Source organism: Pelophylax lessonae, assembly GCF_965119305.1.
Source record: "Pelophylax lessonae genome assembly, chromosome: 4".
NCBI lineage: Eukaryota > Metazoa > Chordata > Amphibia > Anura > Ranidae > Pelophylax > Pelophylax lessonae.
In genome coordinates, this window is record NC_138771.1 from 614,681,003 (window position 1) to 614,700,655 (window position 19,653).

The 19,653-nt window shown below is 43.9% G+C and overlaps 1 protein-coding gene across 1 annotated transcript in view; it reads left to right on the plus strand.

The window, feature by feature from the left end:
* Nucleotides 1-396: 396 nt before the first annotated feature.
* Nucleotides 397-19,653, plus strand: part of LOC309552833 (complement C3-like) — a gene marked incomplete at its 3' end in the record, with an annotated part of 41,886 nt that continues 22,629 nt past the window's right edge. The window contains exons 1-2 of the mRNA XM_082253742.1: nucleotides 397-554; nucleotides 5,273-5,459. Coding sequence (XP_082109868.1) covers nucleotides 457-554; nucleotides 5,273-5,459 — 285 coding nt within the window. The 5' untranslated portion in view covers nucleotides 397-456. The remainder of the gene's footprint in view (nucleotides 555-5,272; nucleotides 5,460-19,653) is intronic.

Here is a 19,653-nt window from a genome sequence, read left to right on the forward strand (position 1 = left end):
TCTGCTGCTAACACAAGCAAAGAACTTATTCTTCCATGCAAGTGCTGTGTGGTTCAGCAGAACATCTGCTATTCAGTTCCACTAAGTGAGGCCAAGTGAGAGTTGTCCTCATCTGTACATAGTTGAATTTGGAGTATCCCACTAATCCCTTCTCCTATCCAAGTTCTCCAAATAAAACAACAAAACAAATGCCCTAGATTGATCAGTTTGCACCTGGCAGTGTGTGAGAATACCCAATATCTGGCAACAGGATAATCAGATGGAGACCCAAGATAGTTCCATACTCAGCAGTTCCTACGGGGGCAGTGCTACATAGACAAACACAAATAATGGCTTATTGCAACATACAGTAAAGTCCGATATTTGCTTCCTGGCAATAATAACCCCATTTGTTCTTTTGTTACTGATTAAGAGGATTACTGAGACTGGAGTTCAGTTAACAGGACTTAGTTCTACATGAAAGAGGCAAGTCATATTTATGGTGGCATCATGGGCCATCAGCTTCTCTGTCTTACGCTGCTCTGCTGGCTCACGGCATCCTATGCCCAAGACCCGTAAGTATAGCAATTAATGGAATTTTTAGTGGATAGTATGTTATAGTAGATTTTCATCATAGGCGCACAGTATGTAGATCATAGTTGCCAAATGTAAATGTTAAAAGTTTGCTTACATGATTTTGGAGACACAAAATAGTAAATAGTTATTCACAGAAGATGCAGGACACAGCAGGCCATGGAAATGCTGCATGAAAAGGAAATTTGAGTGGGTTTGCAGTTAATTCTTTTATTTTCTCGAATAGCAGGACCCAGGGTTTCCCAGCAGAACATTGTCCAAACCATCACATTGCCTCCGCTGGTGTAAGATTTTTCCTTGATTTGACTTGATTCATAATCTTTGGTTCAACTGCAGGTTTAGAGTTCTAAAGATGAGAGCTGTTTTTATTTTAGTTAATTGTATCTTATTTTTTTATTATTAATCCTTTAGAAGGCACAGTAGCTCCAGTATACTTTATGTCTGCATAATTAGATGCTTGCCTTAAAGTGGTTGTAAACCCCATTCATGAAATTTGACCTAGGCACATATATTTGTAGAGTCTACTTCACTCTCTCCAAAGCTCTAAGGGTTATTTTGCTCTTCTGCTCCGTTCCTCTGTTATTAGCATAACTTCTGACAAGATATCCGACACAGGAGATAACAGCAGATGAACATTTGTGTCGGGGAGGGAGCTTAGAGATAGATAAGCAGAGAGCTTATGTTTGACCATTCTTCCAGAATCGCATTTGTGAGGTCAGGCACTGATCCACTGATGTTGGATGAGAAGGCCTGGCTCACAGTCTACTCTCTAATTGATCTCAAAAGTCTTCTATCAGGTTGAGGTCAGGACTTTGTGCAGGCCAGTCCAGTTCCTCCACCCCAGACCCACTCATCCATGTCTCTATGGACCTTGCTTTGTGCACTGGTCCAAGTCATTTTGTTGTTTTTCAGGGGTTGAGCTTGACTTTTCATCAAACATCAGTGCCTGACCTCACAAATGCATTTCTGGAGGAATGGTCAAATATTCCCATAGACACACTCCTAAACCTTGTGGACAGCCTTCCCAGAAGAGTTGAAGCTGTTATAGCAGCAAGGGGGGGGCAACTCAATATTGAACCCTACGGACTAAAACTGGGATTCCATTAAAGTTCATGTGCATGTAAAGGCAGGCGTCCCAATACTCATGACAATATAGTGTGTGTGTGTGTAAGTATATATATATATATATATATATATATATATATATATATATATATATATATATAGACAGTATCTCACAAAAGTGAGCGCACCGCTCAGATTTTTGTAAATATTTTATTATTTCTTTTCATGTGACAACACTGAAGAAATGACACTTTGCTACAATGTAAAGTGGTTAGTGTACAGCTTGTATAACAGTGTAAATTTGCTGTCCCCCGCAGATGCTTAAAGCGGAGTTCCACCCTAAAAATAAACTTTGCACCGTCCGCTAGCTTAAAAAAAACCTGAAAAAGAATTGGATAATTAATTTTTTTTTTTTGTTTCTCTTACCTTGTTTTTAATGAAAATATACTTACCTTCCTTTCTCTTCCTCCCTCTGCGGCCGCAGCCCCCGACGTCACTTCCTCCTTGCATTGATTCCTGGGATATGAGCTTCATCAATCCCAGGAGTCAATGCGCCTGCACCGGTGTCACTCGTCACTTTGGGTGCAGGCGCATCATTCCCTGCTGAACAGCTTCTGGGCGCCTGCCCCGGAAGTGACAAACAGGGCATTCTGGGACTCCGATGTCACCAAAGAGGACACGAAGAGGGACGCTCCGGCTTCAGCTGCCCACACCTGAGATGGCAGACATGACATTTTCGAGGTAAATATTTCTTCTTACAGTTAAGTGAAACAGGGGACAGTTCAGAGGCTATCGTTGCTTAAATGCACTAGCCCTGACTGTCCTGGGGGTATTTTTAGTTAAAAATATTTTCTAGGGTGGAACTCCACTTTAATAGGGTTTAGGTCTGGAGACATGCTTGGCCAGTCCATCCCCTTTACCCTCAGCTTCTTAAGCAAGGCAGCGGTCATCTTGGAGGAATACTGGAGTACTGCCCTGCGGCCCAGTCTCTGAAGGGAGGGATCATGCTCTGCTTCAGTATGTCACAGTACATCTTGGCATTCATGGTTCCCTCAATTAACTGTAGCGCCCCAGTGTCGGCAGCACTCATGCAGCCCCAGAGCATGGCGCTCCCACCACCATGCTTGACTGTAGGCAAGACACACTTGTCTTTGTACTTTTCATCTGGTTGCCTCCACACACACTTGACACCATCTGAACCAAATAAGTTTATCTTGGTCTCATCAGACCACAGGAGATGGTTCCAGTAATCCATGTCCTTAGTTTGCTTGTCTGCAGCAAACTGTTTGCAGGCTTTCTTGAGCATCATCTTTAGAAGAGGCTTCCTTCTGGGAAGACAGCTATGCTGACCAATTTGATGCAGTGTGTGGCGTAGGGTCTGAGCACTGACAGGCTGACCTCCCACCCCTTCAACCTCTGCAGCAATGCTGGCAGCACTCATACGTCTATTTCCTAAAGACAACCTCTGGATATAATGCAGAGCATGTGCACTCAACTTCTGTGCAAGGCCTGTTCTGAGTGGAACCTGTCCTGTTAAACCACTGCATGATCTTGGCCACCATGCTGCAGCTTAGTCTCAGGGTCTTGGCAATCTTCTTATAGCCTAGGCCATCTTTATGTAGAGCAACAATTCTTTTTTTTAGATCCTCAGAGAGTTCTTTGCCATGAGGTGCCATGTTGAACTTCCAGTGACCAGTATGAGAGACTGAGAGCAATAACACCAAATTTAACACACCTGCTCCCCATTCACACCTGACACCTTGTAATACTAATGAGTCACATGACACCGGGGAGGGAAAATGGCTAATTGGGCCCAATTTAGATGTTTTCACTTAGGGGTGTACTCACTTTTGTTGCGAGCGGTTTAGACATTAATGGCTGTGTGTTGAGTTATTTTGTGGGGACAGCAAATTTACACTGTTATACAAGCTGTACACTCACTACTTTACATCGTAGCAAAGTGTAATTTCTTCAGTGTTGTCACAGGAAAAGTTAGAATAAAATATTTACAAAAATGTGAGGGGTGTACTCACTTTTGTGAGATACTGTATATATATTTATTTATACAGTGTGTGTAGTGTATGTATGACCAATGATTCCCAGAGCACCATGGGTCATCCAAATAAATATCATAGCATTAGTTTTGTCCTTTATGATACTGTCTCTCACTGAAACCTTGAGGGGGGCACTTCTATGACTTATCCACTTGTATGTAAATCTCAATTTTTGCAACCGATTTCTTTGAGCGCTTTAGGACCACCCGCTTGCATTGTACTGCGGATGGGCGGCTCCTACAGACACAGTGATGTACCTGGTTGTATGCAAAAAATCTATTTATTTCTAAAGGAATACACACATGAATTATGGGGTGTTTTTATATCAGCTTTAACCACTTTCCCACCGCTCACATTGCTGCTACTGCGTCGCTGGACTCCTCCCCCACAGCGGGAGTCGGGCCAGGGGAGGAGCGGATCGCCGCTGCTCTTCCCCGATCGTCGGGGAATCGAGTGAGGAGATCCGCCCGCTTGTGTAAACAGAGCGGGCGGATCTCCTAAGTGACAGGCAGGGACAGATCGGAGTGTTCAGCATAGCTGAACATCCGATCTGTCCCTGTGTCACTCAGTCACCTCCCCCCCCCCACACGTCAGTAAGCACAAGGCATACATTAACCCCTCCCTCTCCAATAAAATTAACCCCTTCCCTGCCAGTGTCATTTTTACAGTAACCGTGCATATATATAGCACTGATTACTGCAGTAATGTCACTGGTACCCCCAAAAGTGTCAAAAATGTCAGTCAAGGGTCCGATCTGTCCGCCGCAATATCGCAGTCCCGCAAAAAAAATCGCAGATCGCCGCCATTACTCGTTAAAAAAAACCACCAAAAATGACAGAAATCTTTCCCTTAGTTAGTAAACGCAATAACTTTTGCGCAAACCAATCAAAATACGCTTATCGTGATTTTTTTTACCAAACATAGGTAGCAGAAAACAAATAGGCCAAAAATCTTAAAAAAATTAGATTTTTACATTTTTTTGGGGGGGGAATTTCATATAAAAAAATGTTAAAAATATAATTTTTTCAAAATAAATGCTCTTTTTTTGTTTATAGCGCATGATCAAAAAATCGCACAGGTGATAAAATACCACCAAAAGAAAGCTCTGTTTATGGGAAAAAAAGGGCGTAAATTTTGTTTGGGTACAGCATCGCACGACCGCGCAATTGTCAGTTAAAGTCGCACAGCGCCCCGAATCGCAAAAAAAGGCCTGGACGTAAGACAGCAAAATCCTCCGGTGGTAAAGTGGTTAAGGGCAATGTCTGCCCATAACATATTTCAGTTGTGCGTGGAGAGTAACAGCAAACTGGTTTCCATTTATTATAATGAGTCCAGTGTTAATATCTCTGCATAAGAATTTCCAGCTGCAACCACCAACAACGATTCTGAAAGCAAAAGAGAAAATTCCAGTTCTTATGCTACATTCTATAAAGTAAAATCTATATAATCCAGCTGTTGGAAGATCCCATAATAACAGCAGAAGTAGAGATGTGTAGCTGGAATCCCTAACAGAAATATAATTTTTGGGTGGCCTGTACCTCTTGTAGAAACATGTAAAGGACTGTGCTTTGCATTGACAGATGCATCCTAATCACACCCAGTGTGCTTCACATGGACTTTGTGGAAACCATTGTAATTGATGGACTCAATTCTGCATTTGATGCTGATGTGATTGTAGAAGACTTTCCTGTGGGCCGGTTTGGACGTGTTGTTGACAAGGTCTCAGTAAATGCTAGCAATCAGTTCCTGGGAATAATGAAAATCAAGGTAAGTCACCTGGTCTGGCTATGTCTAGAACCTGCATGAGTAACTGATTTCTGGGTCTCGGCTGCTAGCTTCAGGATGCCTTAAAGATGTTCTTCTTTCTAAAGTTTTTAGTTGGATCCAGATGGAGGCAGAAGGCAGTGTGCCCTGGAAGATCTGTCCTGATCTACCACTGCAAGTTCTAATCATTTCTTTATCATAGTCTGATAAAGCATCTTGTTCAAACACGTAATGTTCTTACAGTGAGGGGAAAAAAATATTTGAACCCCTGCTGATTTTGTATGTTTGCCCACTGACAAAGAAATTATCTGTCTACATTTTTAATGGTAGGTTTATTTGAACAGTGAGAGACAGAAAAACAACAAAAAAATCCAGAAAAATGCATTGCAAAAAAATTATAAATTGATTTGCATTTTAATGAGTGAAAAAAAGTATTTAACTCCTTTGCAAAACATGACTTAGTACTTAGTGGCAAAACCCTTGTTGGCAATCACAGAGGTCAGATGTTTCTTGTACACATCTCAGGAGGGATTTTTTTCCCATTCCTCATTGCAGATCCTCTCCAAGTCATTAAGGTTTCAAGGTTGATGTTTGGTAACTTAAACCTTTAGTTCCCTCCACATATTTTCTATGGGATTAAGGTCTGAAGACTGGCTGGGCCACTCCAGGACATAAATGTGCTTCTTCTTGAGCCACTCCTTTGTTGCCTTGGCCATGTGTTTTGGGTCATTTTCATGCTGGAATACCCATCCATGACCCATTTTCAATGCTCTGGCTGAGGTAAGCGTGTGGGGTCTGTGTGACCCACTCATATCTGGTGAGCATATATAATATCACTATTTAGCTCACAAGATCACGAGGTGGAACACCAGGATTGAGCATTCTCCTTTGAATTCACTGCACGGACTTATATGATATTGTGTTCACAGAACACTTGCACTAAATACAATATATCAATGCACTAATTGTTGCACCTATATGTATTGCATTACTCACATAAATGTAAAATCACTTATTATTTAAAGACCACTTTAGCACAATATTTTCTACCGATTGGGCACACTTTAGAATATATTTTTATACTGGTCTTATATGAGCACTATTCACAATTATTTGAATGATGGTTTTAAAATTGTTGGTAATTTATTATTGATCGACACGTGATTATCATTTTTATACACTAGCCCCAGCGCCCACTTTATTTAAATTTCATTTTGTTCATTTGTGTACACACATAACAGTATAAAAGAGGCAGCAGGTCACCTTCCACAGAGTAAGACACAGCAACTTGGTGCATTCACCTTTTCTATTCAACCTTGGAAGGTTCTTTGGTCTTGGCCATGGTGGAGAGATTGGAATCTGATTAACTGATTGGACATGTGGACAGGTGTATTTTAATACAGATAATCCAAAACAGTATCTTTGCTGATCTCAAATGGTATGTGGGAAAGTGAGTGGTCTTGTGTGGTCTTTGTTATCACCACCTATGGTCTTGCTGCCCCCTCAGGACCAAGGGTATCCAAATATACTTAAAAACAACAAGAGAAAGGCGCACCAACCTCGTGCATTACAACTCAAAGAATGTAATAAAATCCAAAATAGCATACATTGTACTCAAAAACGTATGATAATAGTACACATGTAAGGAAATTGAACCAATCATCTCCTAGACTGCTAGGATACTCCTAGGATGTTGGATGACGTGATGGTGTCCGCATATGCCTGGCTGACACATTTCGAGGGAGAACCCTCTTCTTCAGAGCCAAAAGTACTACTGACTCACCATAAATTCACAAGGTGTTATATAGCCAGTCTATACTGCCCTCATTACTTAGCTCCATTCCATAATGGACAAAGGTCAAGGGTGTAGATAGCTGGGATGGAGTTTGTTTACTGATGGTCTATAACATCCCCAAAAGTGTGAGACCACACAGTGCAAACTGCTACCCCTGTGTTTACAAACCAGCCATACACCAATTGCAAATAATGATGGCAATAATAACAAAGGTAAAATGATGCTAGCAACTAAAAGCAAGAATAAAAAGATAAATGTTATGAATCATTAACAGAGCCAACACATACAGTGACTAGGATTATGCTAGGCCTTCACTTTGGCTTTAAACCAGCAAACAAAGACCAGAATTCAGAACAGCAATACATGGATCTATATGTATGTAAATATCTCCCTATAAACTTCAACCTTGATGGGATTAAAGGATGTTGGGGATCGCGACCCAAAACTATGACCAATTCCTCTATGTACTCCGCAGGCCAGGGCTTGTGTCGGCATCCACGCCCAAAGCCACATAGCACTTGCTTGGAACGCACACACCCGGCTAAGGTTCTTCTAGACTCTATCGCTGCATCTGCCTTCCTAGCCCCAATGCCTTTTTTTGTGAGAGAAGCTGCGGGAAGCCCCGAACCCACAGTAAGGAAAACCCCTCTCCTAAAAAGTGCACTCTAAACTACAAAGAAAAGGGGAAGCCAAAAAGATGGAGGAGAAGGGGAGGCAAGAAACACAAAAAGAGGGAGAAGGAGGTAACCACACACTCCACAATTAAGATTTATTATTATTATACAGGATTTATATAGCGCCAGCAGTTTGTTTAACAAAATGAAGGCAGACATTACAGTTACAATACAATTTGGAACAAGAGGAATCAGAGGGCCCTGCTCGTTAGAGCTTACAATCTAAAAGGGAGGGTCAATTGATACAAAAGGTAATAGCTGTGGGAGATGAGCTGATGAAGAAAGTGAAACAGTGTATTAGTTATTAGCCGGATAGGCTTCTTTAAAGAGAAGGGTTTTCAGGGATCGTCTAAAGATGGATAGATTAGGGTTCAGTCGGACACATTGGGGTAGAGAGTTCCAAAGAATGGGAGAAGCTCTGGAGAAATCCTGGAGGCGAGCATGGGAAGAGGTGACAAGGGAGCTAGAGAGCAGGAGGTCTTGGGAGGACCAAAGAGAGCGGCTTGGTTGATATTTTGAGATTAGGTGGGGGCAGAGTTGTGGATGGCATTGTAAACTATTGTTAGCACTTTGAATTTTATTTGTTGGGTGAGTTGGAAGCCATTGAAGGGATTGGCAGAGAGGGGTGGGGGACACTGAATGGTTGGTAAGGTGGATAAGTCTTGCAGCAGCATTTATTAACCTCTCACATTCAGTTTTCCTGGAGACAGAACTGGACTTATTGAGAAAGGGTCTCAATTTTGCCCCTGAAAATCCTCCTAATCTGTTCAAACTCTTTGTATATTTAAATAGATTTGTGAGGAATATTACCGTTAAATGCTATTATATGATAAGGAATAACGATAGAGATCGAGGAGAGGCTGTGGCATCTCCCCCTCCCTCCCCAAGGCCCCTGGACAGCATAGTGTTGGAAGTTTTCAAAGAATTATATGATGGGGGGGGGGGATAGTAGAGGAGGGGGGTGGATTCCCACTATCCGATATTGGAGGCTGGGATGGTACATACGGCCCTTAAACCAAGGTCCACTTTTTATCCACACTGGACAAAAGGCAATTTTATCTCAACCTTTTATAAGATGGTCCTTGAGGAATTCAAAGCCTTGTGCCATAGTAAGAAATATAGGTATGGATTGCAGCAGGAAAGCAACATCATGGGTCCCTTGTCCAGCCTGAAGAATAGAACCAAAGTTATCATTAGGCAGCCAGACAAGGGTGACAGCTTGGTTATTCAAGATAGGGATATGTGTATTAGGGAGGCAGAGAGATTAAAAGGTAACACTGTCACTTATGAAAGACTACCTTGTGACCCTACTAATAAATATACGGAGGAACTCAAAGACTTTTTAGATAAGGCCCTAGAAGAATTGGTATTAACAAAGAACGAATACCTATTCTTATTTAGCAAGCACCCGCTGGTACCTAATTTCTATCACATATCCAAAATCCATAAGGACCCTGTGAGTCCTCGGGGTAGGCCTATTTTCACTGGGATTGATAGTTTAACTAGCAACTTGGGCTGTTATATTGATCACTTTTTGCAAGACCTGGCCACCACGCTGCCCTCATATGTTAAGGATTCTGGCCATATGTTAGACATCTGGGCCAAAAATCCCTTTGGAGCAAACCTGGTCCTATATGCACATATTGATGATATCCTGATCATCTGGGATTGGTCAGATGAGGAATTGGGAGGCTTTTTGACCTATTGCTCCAATAATCCCTACGGGATCACTTTCACTCTCATGGTAGATGACACTTGTCTGGTCTTTCTTGACCTGGAGTTACGCATGGATGTAAGTGATCACATATATTCAAGGACCCACTTTAAACCCAGTGCAGGGAATTCTTATCTTCATGCACATACCCACTATCATCCCAGATGGATAAGGAATGTGCCCTGTGGCCAGTTTTTTAGGTTAAGGCGCACCTGTACCCGCAGAATTAACTATAAAGAACAGGGCGCGATCCTTAAGAAAAAGTTTTAGGAAAAGGGATATGAGGAGGGCCATATAGAGGAAGCCTACCACAAATATTGGTCCTTGTATGAGGAAGCCACTTTAAGCAGTGGTGTATTTAGGTTTTGTGCTGCCCTAGGCCTGACTAAACTTGTGCACCCCCTAATTTAAATATGACCCACCCATTTATGTAAACGCCACACCCCTTCCTGTTTATGACCCACCCTGTCATCTGTAAACCACAGACCATAACCACAGTCTATCAGTGCCCATCAGTGTAGCTTCATCAGTTCCCATAAGTTCAGCCTCATCAGTGCAGCCTTATCAGTGCCACCTCTTTACTGCCCATCAGTGCAGCATATCAGTGTGGCCTCATCAGTGGTCACCACCAGTGCAACCCCATCAGTGGCCACCAGTGCAGCCTTATCAGTGCCCATTAGTACAGCCTTATGTCACGGAATTAGTAAGATTACTCTTTTAAGATATTTGGACTTGTGTTTGCTGCCACTGATTGTAATTATAGGATTATTTCACTTATTTGTATAATGAAATATTTTTTTTGCTGCCCCCCTGCAAAGTGCCGCCCTAGGCCTGGGCCTTGTTGGCCTGGGCCAGAATACAGCACTGACTTTAAGTACAAAAAAGTAAAAAGTCATCCAGGGTGAAGGTGGGGAAATGCAAATTAGATTCTGCACAAGATACAACAACAAAGCCTCCATGATCCTAAGAGTTATGAATAAGAACTGGAAAATATTGAAACAAAACCCTGCCTTGAAAGACCATTTACCCTCCCATCCTAATCTCATCTTTAGAAAACCTATGAACATTTTGAGCATGGTGGCCCCTAGCAGGGAGAGAAAAGTAAGGAGGGATGGGTTAAGGAACACTTCGCTCCCTTTTTTCGATCAGAAGGGAAGTTATAGATGTGGGGTGAGTAACTGTGGCACTTGTGCTTTCATGTGTCACTGAAAAAAGGAAGTGACCGCCACGGATGATAAAGTGCATAAGATCAAACAATTTATTAATTGTGGCACCACCCACGTGGTCTATGTCCTGCTGTGCCCTTGTGGGCTACTTTATGTGGGCTGCACTATACGCCCCTAAGGGTCAGGATAGGGGAACATAAAAGCAGTATTACTTACCAAAAAGAGAAATATTCAGTTCACCAACACCTTTTGGATGTACATAATAGCTGTATAGAAGGTCTGAGGGATAGAAGCCATAAGTAACATTATAGACAGTGGCAAAGAATATCAAAGGCTTTGTACTAGAGGCATACTGGATTTTAACCCTGGGGTCGCATAACCCAAGGGGTTAAATGAGGAGATTGAGCTCAACTCTGTGATGTGACGGTGTCACATCAGGGTTATGGGAACTTGTCCCATGGCATCTTGTGTGGTCCTTCCTAAAGTGGTCGCATGGTAGATTCCATGAGACTACTAGACTGCCTAACATATTGTCACCGCTCACCATCCAATATTCTAAACCCTCTGTGCCCACAGTAGACACAGTGTAGAGGCGAAGAAGTACGGAACATAGGCATTTTTAAGATTCCATCACACCCTGTGGTATCACCATGGATTATTATTATTATTATACAGGATTTATATAGCGCCGACAGTTTGCGCAGCGCTTTACAATATGAGGGAAAACAATACAGTTACAATACAATTCAATACAGGAGGATTTAGAGGGCCCTGCTCATTGAGTTTACAATCTAGAAGGGGGGTCAAGTGAAACAAAAGGTAATAGCTGTGGGGGATTAGCTGATGGAGAAAATGGAGGTACAGTTGTCAGGTGTGGGTAGGATAGGCTTCTCTGAAGAGGAGGCTTTTCAGAGATCGTCTAAAAGCTAATAGAGTAGGAGATAATCGGACAGATAAGGGTAAGGAGTTCCATAGGATTGGTGAGGCTCTGGTAAAGTCCTGGAGGCGAGCATGGGAGGAGGTGATGAGGGAGCTAGAGAGCAGGAGGTTTTGAGAGGAACGAAGAGAGCGATTCGGTTGGTGTTTTGAGACTAGGCTAGTGATGTAGCTGGGGGCTAAGCTGTGGATGACTTTGTAAGATGTTGTTAGTATTTTGAATTTAATTCGTTGAGTGAGCGGAAGCCAGTGGAGGGCTTGACAGAGAGGAGCAGCGGACGCTGAGCGATTGGTGAGGTGGATGAGCCTGGCGGCAGCATTCATGATGGATTGAAGGGGGTATAGCCTATGTAGAGGTAAGCCAATGAGAAGGGAATTGCAGTAGTCGAGGCGCGAGATGACCAGGGAGTGAACTAGGAGCTTTGTTGTGTCTTTGGTTAGAAAGGGGCGTATTTTGGAGATGTTGCGGAGGTTGAGGCGGCAAGATTTGGACAATGATTGGATGTGGGGCTTAAAAGAGAGTTCAGAGTCCAGAACAACACCTAGGACCTTGGAAGGCGGGGATGGGCTGATAGTAATGCCATCGATATTGAAAAAGAGATCAGGGGAAAGGGCACGTGGTGGAGGAAAGATTATAAGCTCGGTTTTGGACGGATTGAGTTTGAGGTAATGGCGTGACATCCAGATAGTATATATATATCAGATAGTAGATTAGTGATACGTGAGGAGACTGACGGAGAGAGCTGAGGGGTGGATAAATAGATTTGAGTATCATCAGAGTAGAGATGGTATTGGATCATCAGCTGACCTAGAGAGGACGTGTAGATTGAAAATAGGAGGGGTCTGAGAACAGAGCCTTGGGGGACCCCAACAGAAAAAGGAAGAGGAGAGGAGGAAGTAGAATTGTAAGTAACACTAAAGGTGTGGTTTGATAAGTAGGAAGAAAACCAGTGAATAGTACAGTCACAGAGACCAAAGGCGTAGAGTTTTTTGAAGAGGAGGGGATGGTCAACCATATCAAAGGCAGCAGAAAGGTCCAGGAGTAGGAGTACAGAGTAGTGTCCATTGGTTTTGGCAGTTAGTAGATCGTTTGTCAGTTTTAGGAGAGCAGTTTCAGTGGAGTGTTGAGGCCGAAATCCAGACTGAAGGGGATCAAGGAGGCTATTCTCGGCAAGGTGGTCGCACAGTCGGTTGTAGACCAGACATTCAATGAATTTGGATAAAAAGGGGAGCAGGGAAATAGGGCATAGGTTGTTAGGATCGGTTGGGTCCAGTGAGGGCTTTTTAAGTATGAGGCTGACTAGTGCATGTTTTAGAAAGTTGGGGAAGATGCCAGAAAAGAGGGAGAGATTGAAGATGTGGTTTAGAGAGTGTAGAATAGGGCCAGAGTCAAATAAGGTCACCTGTAGTCTGTGTGGTGTTTAAATCAGCTTTCCTTTGTTCAATCGCTTTGTGCAGTCGCTGAAGTGCAGAAGTCCGAAGTGCTCCCACTTATATAAAATAGCACCACTTTGAGAAAAGAGCCCCCAAAGCAGACGTGCCCCCCTAGCTATGGATGCAGGCATATGTGCGACTGCATTCTTAGGTGCGACCGTGTGTGTGTAGTGGGGTATAGGTGGGAGCACATCCCCCTGCAAATATATGTGGGCTGTGGAGGACAATCCTTTGGATGCATCTATATTTAGATCTATCACTGTACTCTAGCTCAAAAGTGAATGGAGGTAAGTGTAGTATAAGTACAAGATTGGACCAATACAGGAAGGAGGAATGAATGTGTAAAACCTAGAGTGGGGACTCAGCATGACTCTTTATTACAATATGGGCCCCCTTTTTTTTTTTCTGTCTCTCCCCTCTTCTTTTATCCTCTGTTTCCATGAGACTGCAGTACACTACATGGTACACTGAGTCCTCTTTGGTCTAGGACTGCGGGGACTTAGTGGATCATGTTACCATCCCTTTTCCTTGTGTGTCTGTCAGGCTAGGGTGAGTTTGGGTGGCCGCCTGAGACGCTCCGAGATGCTCATTGGTCTCTGGGGCTGCCACTCTCGGCATGAGGCAGCCTCAGATAGAACTGAAAGTGACGCTACAGTGCACCCAGAAGTGATGTGTTGAGTGATGGGACAAAGAACCGCCCGCACTTCCGGGTGTAAGAGCCGGGCGTGCGTTCCAAGCAAGTGCGATGCGGCTTGGGGCACGGATGGTGACACAAGCCCTGGCTTGCGGACTATACAGAGGAATTGGTCATCATTTTGGGTCGCGATTCCCAACATCCTTTAATCCCATCAAGCTTGGAGTACATAGAGAGATATATACATACATATACAGTGCCTTGCGAAAGTATTCGGCCCCCTTGAACTGTGCAACCTTTTGCCACATTTCAGGCTTCAAACATAAAGATATAAAACTGTATTTTTTTTGTGAAGAAACAACAACAAGTGGGACACAATCATGAAGTGGAACGAAATTTATTAGATATTTCAAACTTTTTTAACAAATAAAAAACTGAAAAATTGGGCGTGCAAAATTATTCAGCCCCCTTAAGTTAATACTTTTTAGCGCCACCTTTTGCTGCGATTACAGCTGTAAGTTGCTTGGGGTATGTCTCTATCAGTTTTGCACATCGAGAGACTGAAATTTTTGCCCATTCCTCCTTGCAAAACAGCTCGAGCTCAGTGAGGTTGGACGGAGAGCATTTGTGAACAGCAGTTTTCAGTTCTTTCCACAGATTCTCGATTGGATTTAGGTCTGGACTTTAACTTGGCCATTCTAACACCTGGATATGTTTATTTGTGGATGGCTTTGTAAGATGTTGTTAGTATTTTGAATTTAATTTGTTGAGTGAGCGGAAGCCAGTGGAGGGCTTGACAGAGAGGAGCAGCGGACGCTAAGCGATTGGTGAGTTGGATGAGCCTGGCGGCAGCATTCATGATGGAGTGAAGGGGGGATAGCCTGTGTAGAGGTAAGCCAATGAGAAGGGAATTGCAGTAGTCGAGGCGCGAGATGACCAGGAAGTGAACTAGGAGCTTTGTTCTGTCTTTGGTTAGAAAGGGGCGTATTTTGGAGATGTTGCGGAGGTTGAGGCGGCAAGATTTGGACAATGATTGGATGTGGGGCTTAAAAGAGAGTTCAGAGTCCAGAACAACACCTAGGACCTTGGTATGCGGGGATGGGCTGATAGTAATGCCATCGATATTGACAAAGAGATCAGGGGAAAGGGCACGTGGTGGAGGAAAGATTATAAGCTCGGTTTTGGACGGATTGAGTTTGAGGTAATGGTGTGACATCCAGACTGATATATCAGATAGTAGATTAGTGATATGTGAGGAGACTGAGGGAGAGAGCTGAAGGGTGGATAAATAGATTTGAGTATCATCAGCATAGAGATGGTATTGGACCTAGAGAGGACGTGTAGATTGAAAATAGGAGGGGTCTGAGAACAGAGCCTTGGGGGACCCCAACAGAAAAAGGAAGAGGAGAGGAGGAAGTAGAATTGTAAGTAACGCTAAAGGTGTGGTTTGATAAGTAGGAAGAAAACCAGTGAAGAGTACAGTCACAGAGAACAAAGGCGTAGAGTTTTTTGAGGAGGAGGGGATGGTCAACCGTATCAAAGGCAGCAGAAAGGTCCAGGAGTAGGAGTACAGAGTAGTGTCCATTGGTTTTGGCAGTTAGTAGATCGTTTGTCAGTTTTAGGAGAGCAGTTTCAGTGGAGTGTTGAGGCCGAAATCCAGACTGAAGGGGATCAAGGAGGCTATTCTCGGCAAGGTGGTCGCACAGTCGGTTGTAGACCAGACGTTCAATGAGTTTGGATAAAAAGGGGAGCAGGGAAATAGGGCATAGGTTGTTAGGATCGGTTGGGTCCAGTGAGGGCTTTTTAAGTATGAGGCTGACTAGTGCATGTTTTAGAAAGTTGGGGAAGATGCCAGAAGAGAGGGAGAGATTGAAGATGTGGGTTAGAGAGCGTAAAATAGGGCCAGAGGGTGAACGTAGCATTTGCGAGGGAACAGGATCCAGAGGGCAGGTGGTTAAGTGGACGTTAGCAAGTAGTTTAGCAACCTCATCTATAGTAGTGGGGTTGAATGAGTAAAGTAGAGATTGCACCTGTGGGCATGAAGCGTGAGGCATGGAAGGTATCTGAACAGCAATGATTTCCTCACGAATTGTATCGATCTTCTGATTAAAGTGGTTGGCAATTTCCTGGGCAGTGATTGAGTCAGTGGGAGGAGGTAGTGGAGGACGGATAAAATAGGTCTGCTTGGCGGTGTAGAGACTGGAATTGTATTTATGGAGGGCAGATTTATATTGGTGGAAATCTATCTGAGACCTAGTCTTTCGCCACAGGCGCTCAAGAGCACAGCTATACTTTTTCAGACTTCTAGTGTTATCTGTTTGCCAAGGTTGAAGGGGTTGGGGCCTGATTCGATGTGTAGTGAGAGGGGCCAGTGTGTCTAGGGAGGCTAAAAGTGAAGTGTTGTAGACAGAAGTGGCTAGGTTGGTGCAGGAAAGGGGTGCAATTGTGTCATAGAGGTGGTCGGTAGCAGAGTAGAGAAGAGAAGGGTTGAGATGGCGTAGGTTTCTGCGGGTAACTGTAAGGTAGCTAGAGGTAGTGATCAGAGAGAGGGAAAGGATTGTTTGAAAGGTTAGGCGGAGTGCATAGGTGGGAGAAAACCAGGTCAAGGGTATTGCCTTCAGAGTGAGTAGAAGCATGTATCCATTGCTTCAGGTCAAAGGAGGAGGTTAGACAGAGAAGTTTGGAAGTGGCAGGATTGTTAGTATTAATGGGATGTTGCCAGGCAGAGAAGTCGTCAAGAAAGGTCGATACTGGTCGAGGGGGGCGGTAGATCACAGCTATCCTTAGAGAAACAGGGGAGAAAAGACGAATGCAGTGTACCTCAAATGAGGAGAGTGAAGATAGGGAGGTGGGTGAAGTACCTGAAAGGTGCTATGTGGGGCTAGAAGGATCCCAACACCCCCTCCTTTTCGTCCACTGGGTCTGGGGGAGTGAGTCCAGAGAAGACCACCTTGGGATAGGGCAGCAGAAGACGTGGTGTTGGATTCGTGAAGCCAGGTTTCGGTGATGGCAAGTAGATTAAATTAGTTAGCGATAAAAAGGTCATGGAGAGAGGTGAGTTTATTACAGACAGAGCGGGCATTCCAAAGGGCGCAAGAGAAAGGGAGTCTGGTCATGGGAAGAAGAGAGATGTGAACTAAATTGTGCTGATTGCGGCTGTGGCCAGAGGGTGCAGGGTAATGGGTGTGTTGAGTATGGGTAAAAGATGGAGGCCCAGGGTTTGGGGATATGTCTCCAGAGGTTAGGAGAAGCAGAAAGGTGAGGGTAGTAATATGAGAGTGTGATTTATATGAAGGGACATGCCCGCGTCCTTGAGATTTTGTGTGCATGCGGATTTAAAAATAGCAGGAGATGGTATGTGCAATAATAAGGAGAGGACAGAAGTGAGGGTGATATATATATATAGATATATATATATATATATATATATATATATATAAGGTGTATGGTGGAGAAGAGGGGTGATGGAGAGAGAGTTTAAGGATAGAGGACAGGGCTGTCAGAAGAAGTGGTAGAGAGTGTATGTTACAAGGAGAGAGAGCTGAAGGGTCAAATAAGGTCACCTGTAGTCTGTGTGGTGTTTAAATCAGTTTTCCTTTGTTCAATCGCTTTGTGCAATCGCTGAGGTGCAGAAGTCCGAAGTGCTCCCACTTATATAAAATAGCACCACTTTGAGAAAAGAGCCCCCAAAGCAGACTTGCCCCCCTAGCTATGGATGCAGGCATTCTTAGGTGCGACCGTGTGTGTGTAGTGGGGAATAGGTGGGAGCACATCCCCCTGCACATATATGTGGGCTGTGGAGGACAATCCTTTGGATGCATCTATATTTAGATCTATCACTGTACTCTAGCTCAAAAGTGAATGGAGGTAAGTGTAGTATAAGTACAAGATTGGACCAATACAGGAAGGAGGAATGAATGTGTAAAACCTAGAGTGGGGACTCAGCATGACTCTTTATTACAATATGGGCCCCCTTTTTTTTTTTTCTGTCTCTCCCCTCTTCTTTTATCCTCTGTTTCCATGAGACTGCAGTACACTACATGGTACACTGAGTCCTCTTTGGTCTAGGACTGCGGGGACTTAGTGGATCATGTTACCATCCCTTTTCCTTGTGTGTCTGTCAGGCTAGGGTGAGTTTGGGTGGCCGCCTGAGACGCTCCGAGATGCTCATTGGTCTCTGGGGCTGCCACTCTCGGCATGAGGCAGCCTCAGATAGAACTGAAAGTGACGCTGCAGTGCACCCAGAAGTGATGTGTTGAGTGATGGGACAAAGAACCGCCCGCACTTCCGGGTGTAAGAGCCGGGCGTGCGTTCCAAGCAAGTGCGATGCGGCTTGGGGCACGGATGGCGACACAAGCCCTGGCTTGCGGACTATACAGAGGAATTGGTCATCATTTTGGGTCGCGATTCCCAACATCCTTTAATCCCATCAAGCTTGGAGTACATAGAGAGATATATACATACATATACAGTGCCTTGCGAAAGTATTCGGCCCCCTTGAACTTTGCGACCTTTTGCCACATTTCAGGTTTCAAACATAAAGATATAAAACTGTATTTTTTTGTGAAGAATCAACAACAAGTGGGACACAATCATGAAGTGGAACGAAATTTATTGGATATTTCAAACTTTTTTAACAAATAAAAAACTGGAAATTCCCATCCTTCCAGGGCTTTCCAATGGACTGTCCCATCCAGGTTTCATACTCTTCCTCCTTAGTACAGAGTGTGTCCCAGACAAGCAGGGCAAGGGAGGAGAGCAGTGGGATGTCATAGTCACGCAAACTGAGCATGGTTTGCATCATGGATTAGCAGCCATGATTACCATGTTCAGTTTACATAGGGTGACACAGGAACTGGCAGGATCAATCAGATTTTTGACAGCACACAAAGGGACAAATTACCCCACACAAGCACAAAGTGGTTTAACATGCTTTAAAGTAACAGAATCCTTTTTTTCTTTTTTTTTCTTTTTTTAGGGTTACAACCTTTTTAATGAGAGGGGACATGATAGCAATTTATAAATATCTCAATGGGGATCTCAGCTTAGAAAAACAGCTATTCAGTCGAAGGGATTGCATGAGGGCTCGAGGGCATACAATGCGATTAGAGGAGAAGCGTTTTAACCTCAGGCAACGTGGGGGGTTCTTTACGGTTAGGGCTACAAGATTGTGGAATTCTCTACCACAAGAGGTGGTTTTTGCGGGAAGAATGGTGGCTTTCAAAAGACTCTTAGACTTAAGCCCCGTACACACATACTGATCGTCGGCCAAACGATCGGCCGTCTTTTGTCCAGGGCTGTCGTGTCTGTTGAAAACTGCAAAAGACTGCACACGAATTTTGTCGGCCAACAACAGCCGACTGCAGAAGTGATGTCATGTGATGGTTAACTTTCCTTGTCTTTTTTCTTTTCCGAGCATGCCCAGTCTTGCTAATCTGTTGTCTGTCGGCCGAAATCTGTACTGACTGGCGAACAATCGGCCGCTCTGGTGACGGCCAACAAATATTTTAAAGTCTGCCCGACAGATTCTGTTCGGCCGAAAATGTGCTGTCGGTTGTCGGAAGCATCATACTAACAAGCCTACAATCGGCCGATCGGTCGGCGGCCGAATATTTACGGCCGACAATCGGTACGTGTGTACGGGGCTTTACATCTCAAGGATCAGAACATTCAGGGCTATGTGAGATGATTACAGCTACACACACCTACACAGGTTGAGCTGGATGGACTATTGTCTTTATTCAACCTCACCTACTATGTAACTATGTAACTATGTAATGAGTGGGGGAAGGGGGGTTAACATTACCTGCTATGGCCACCAATGCAGATGGGGGTGGGGGGGTT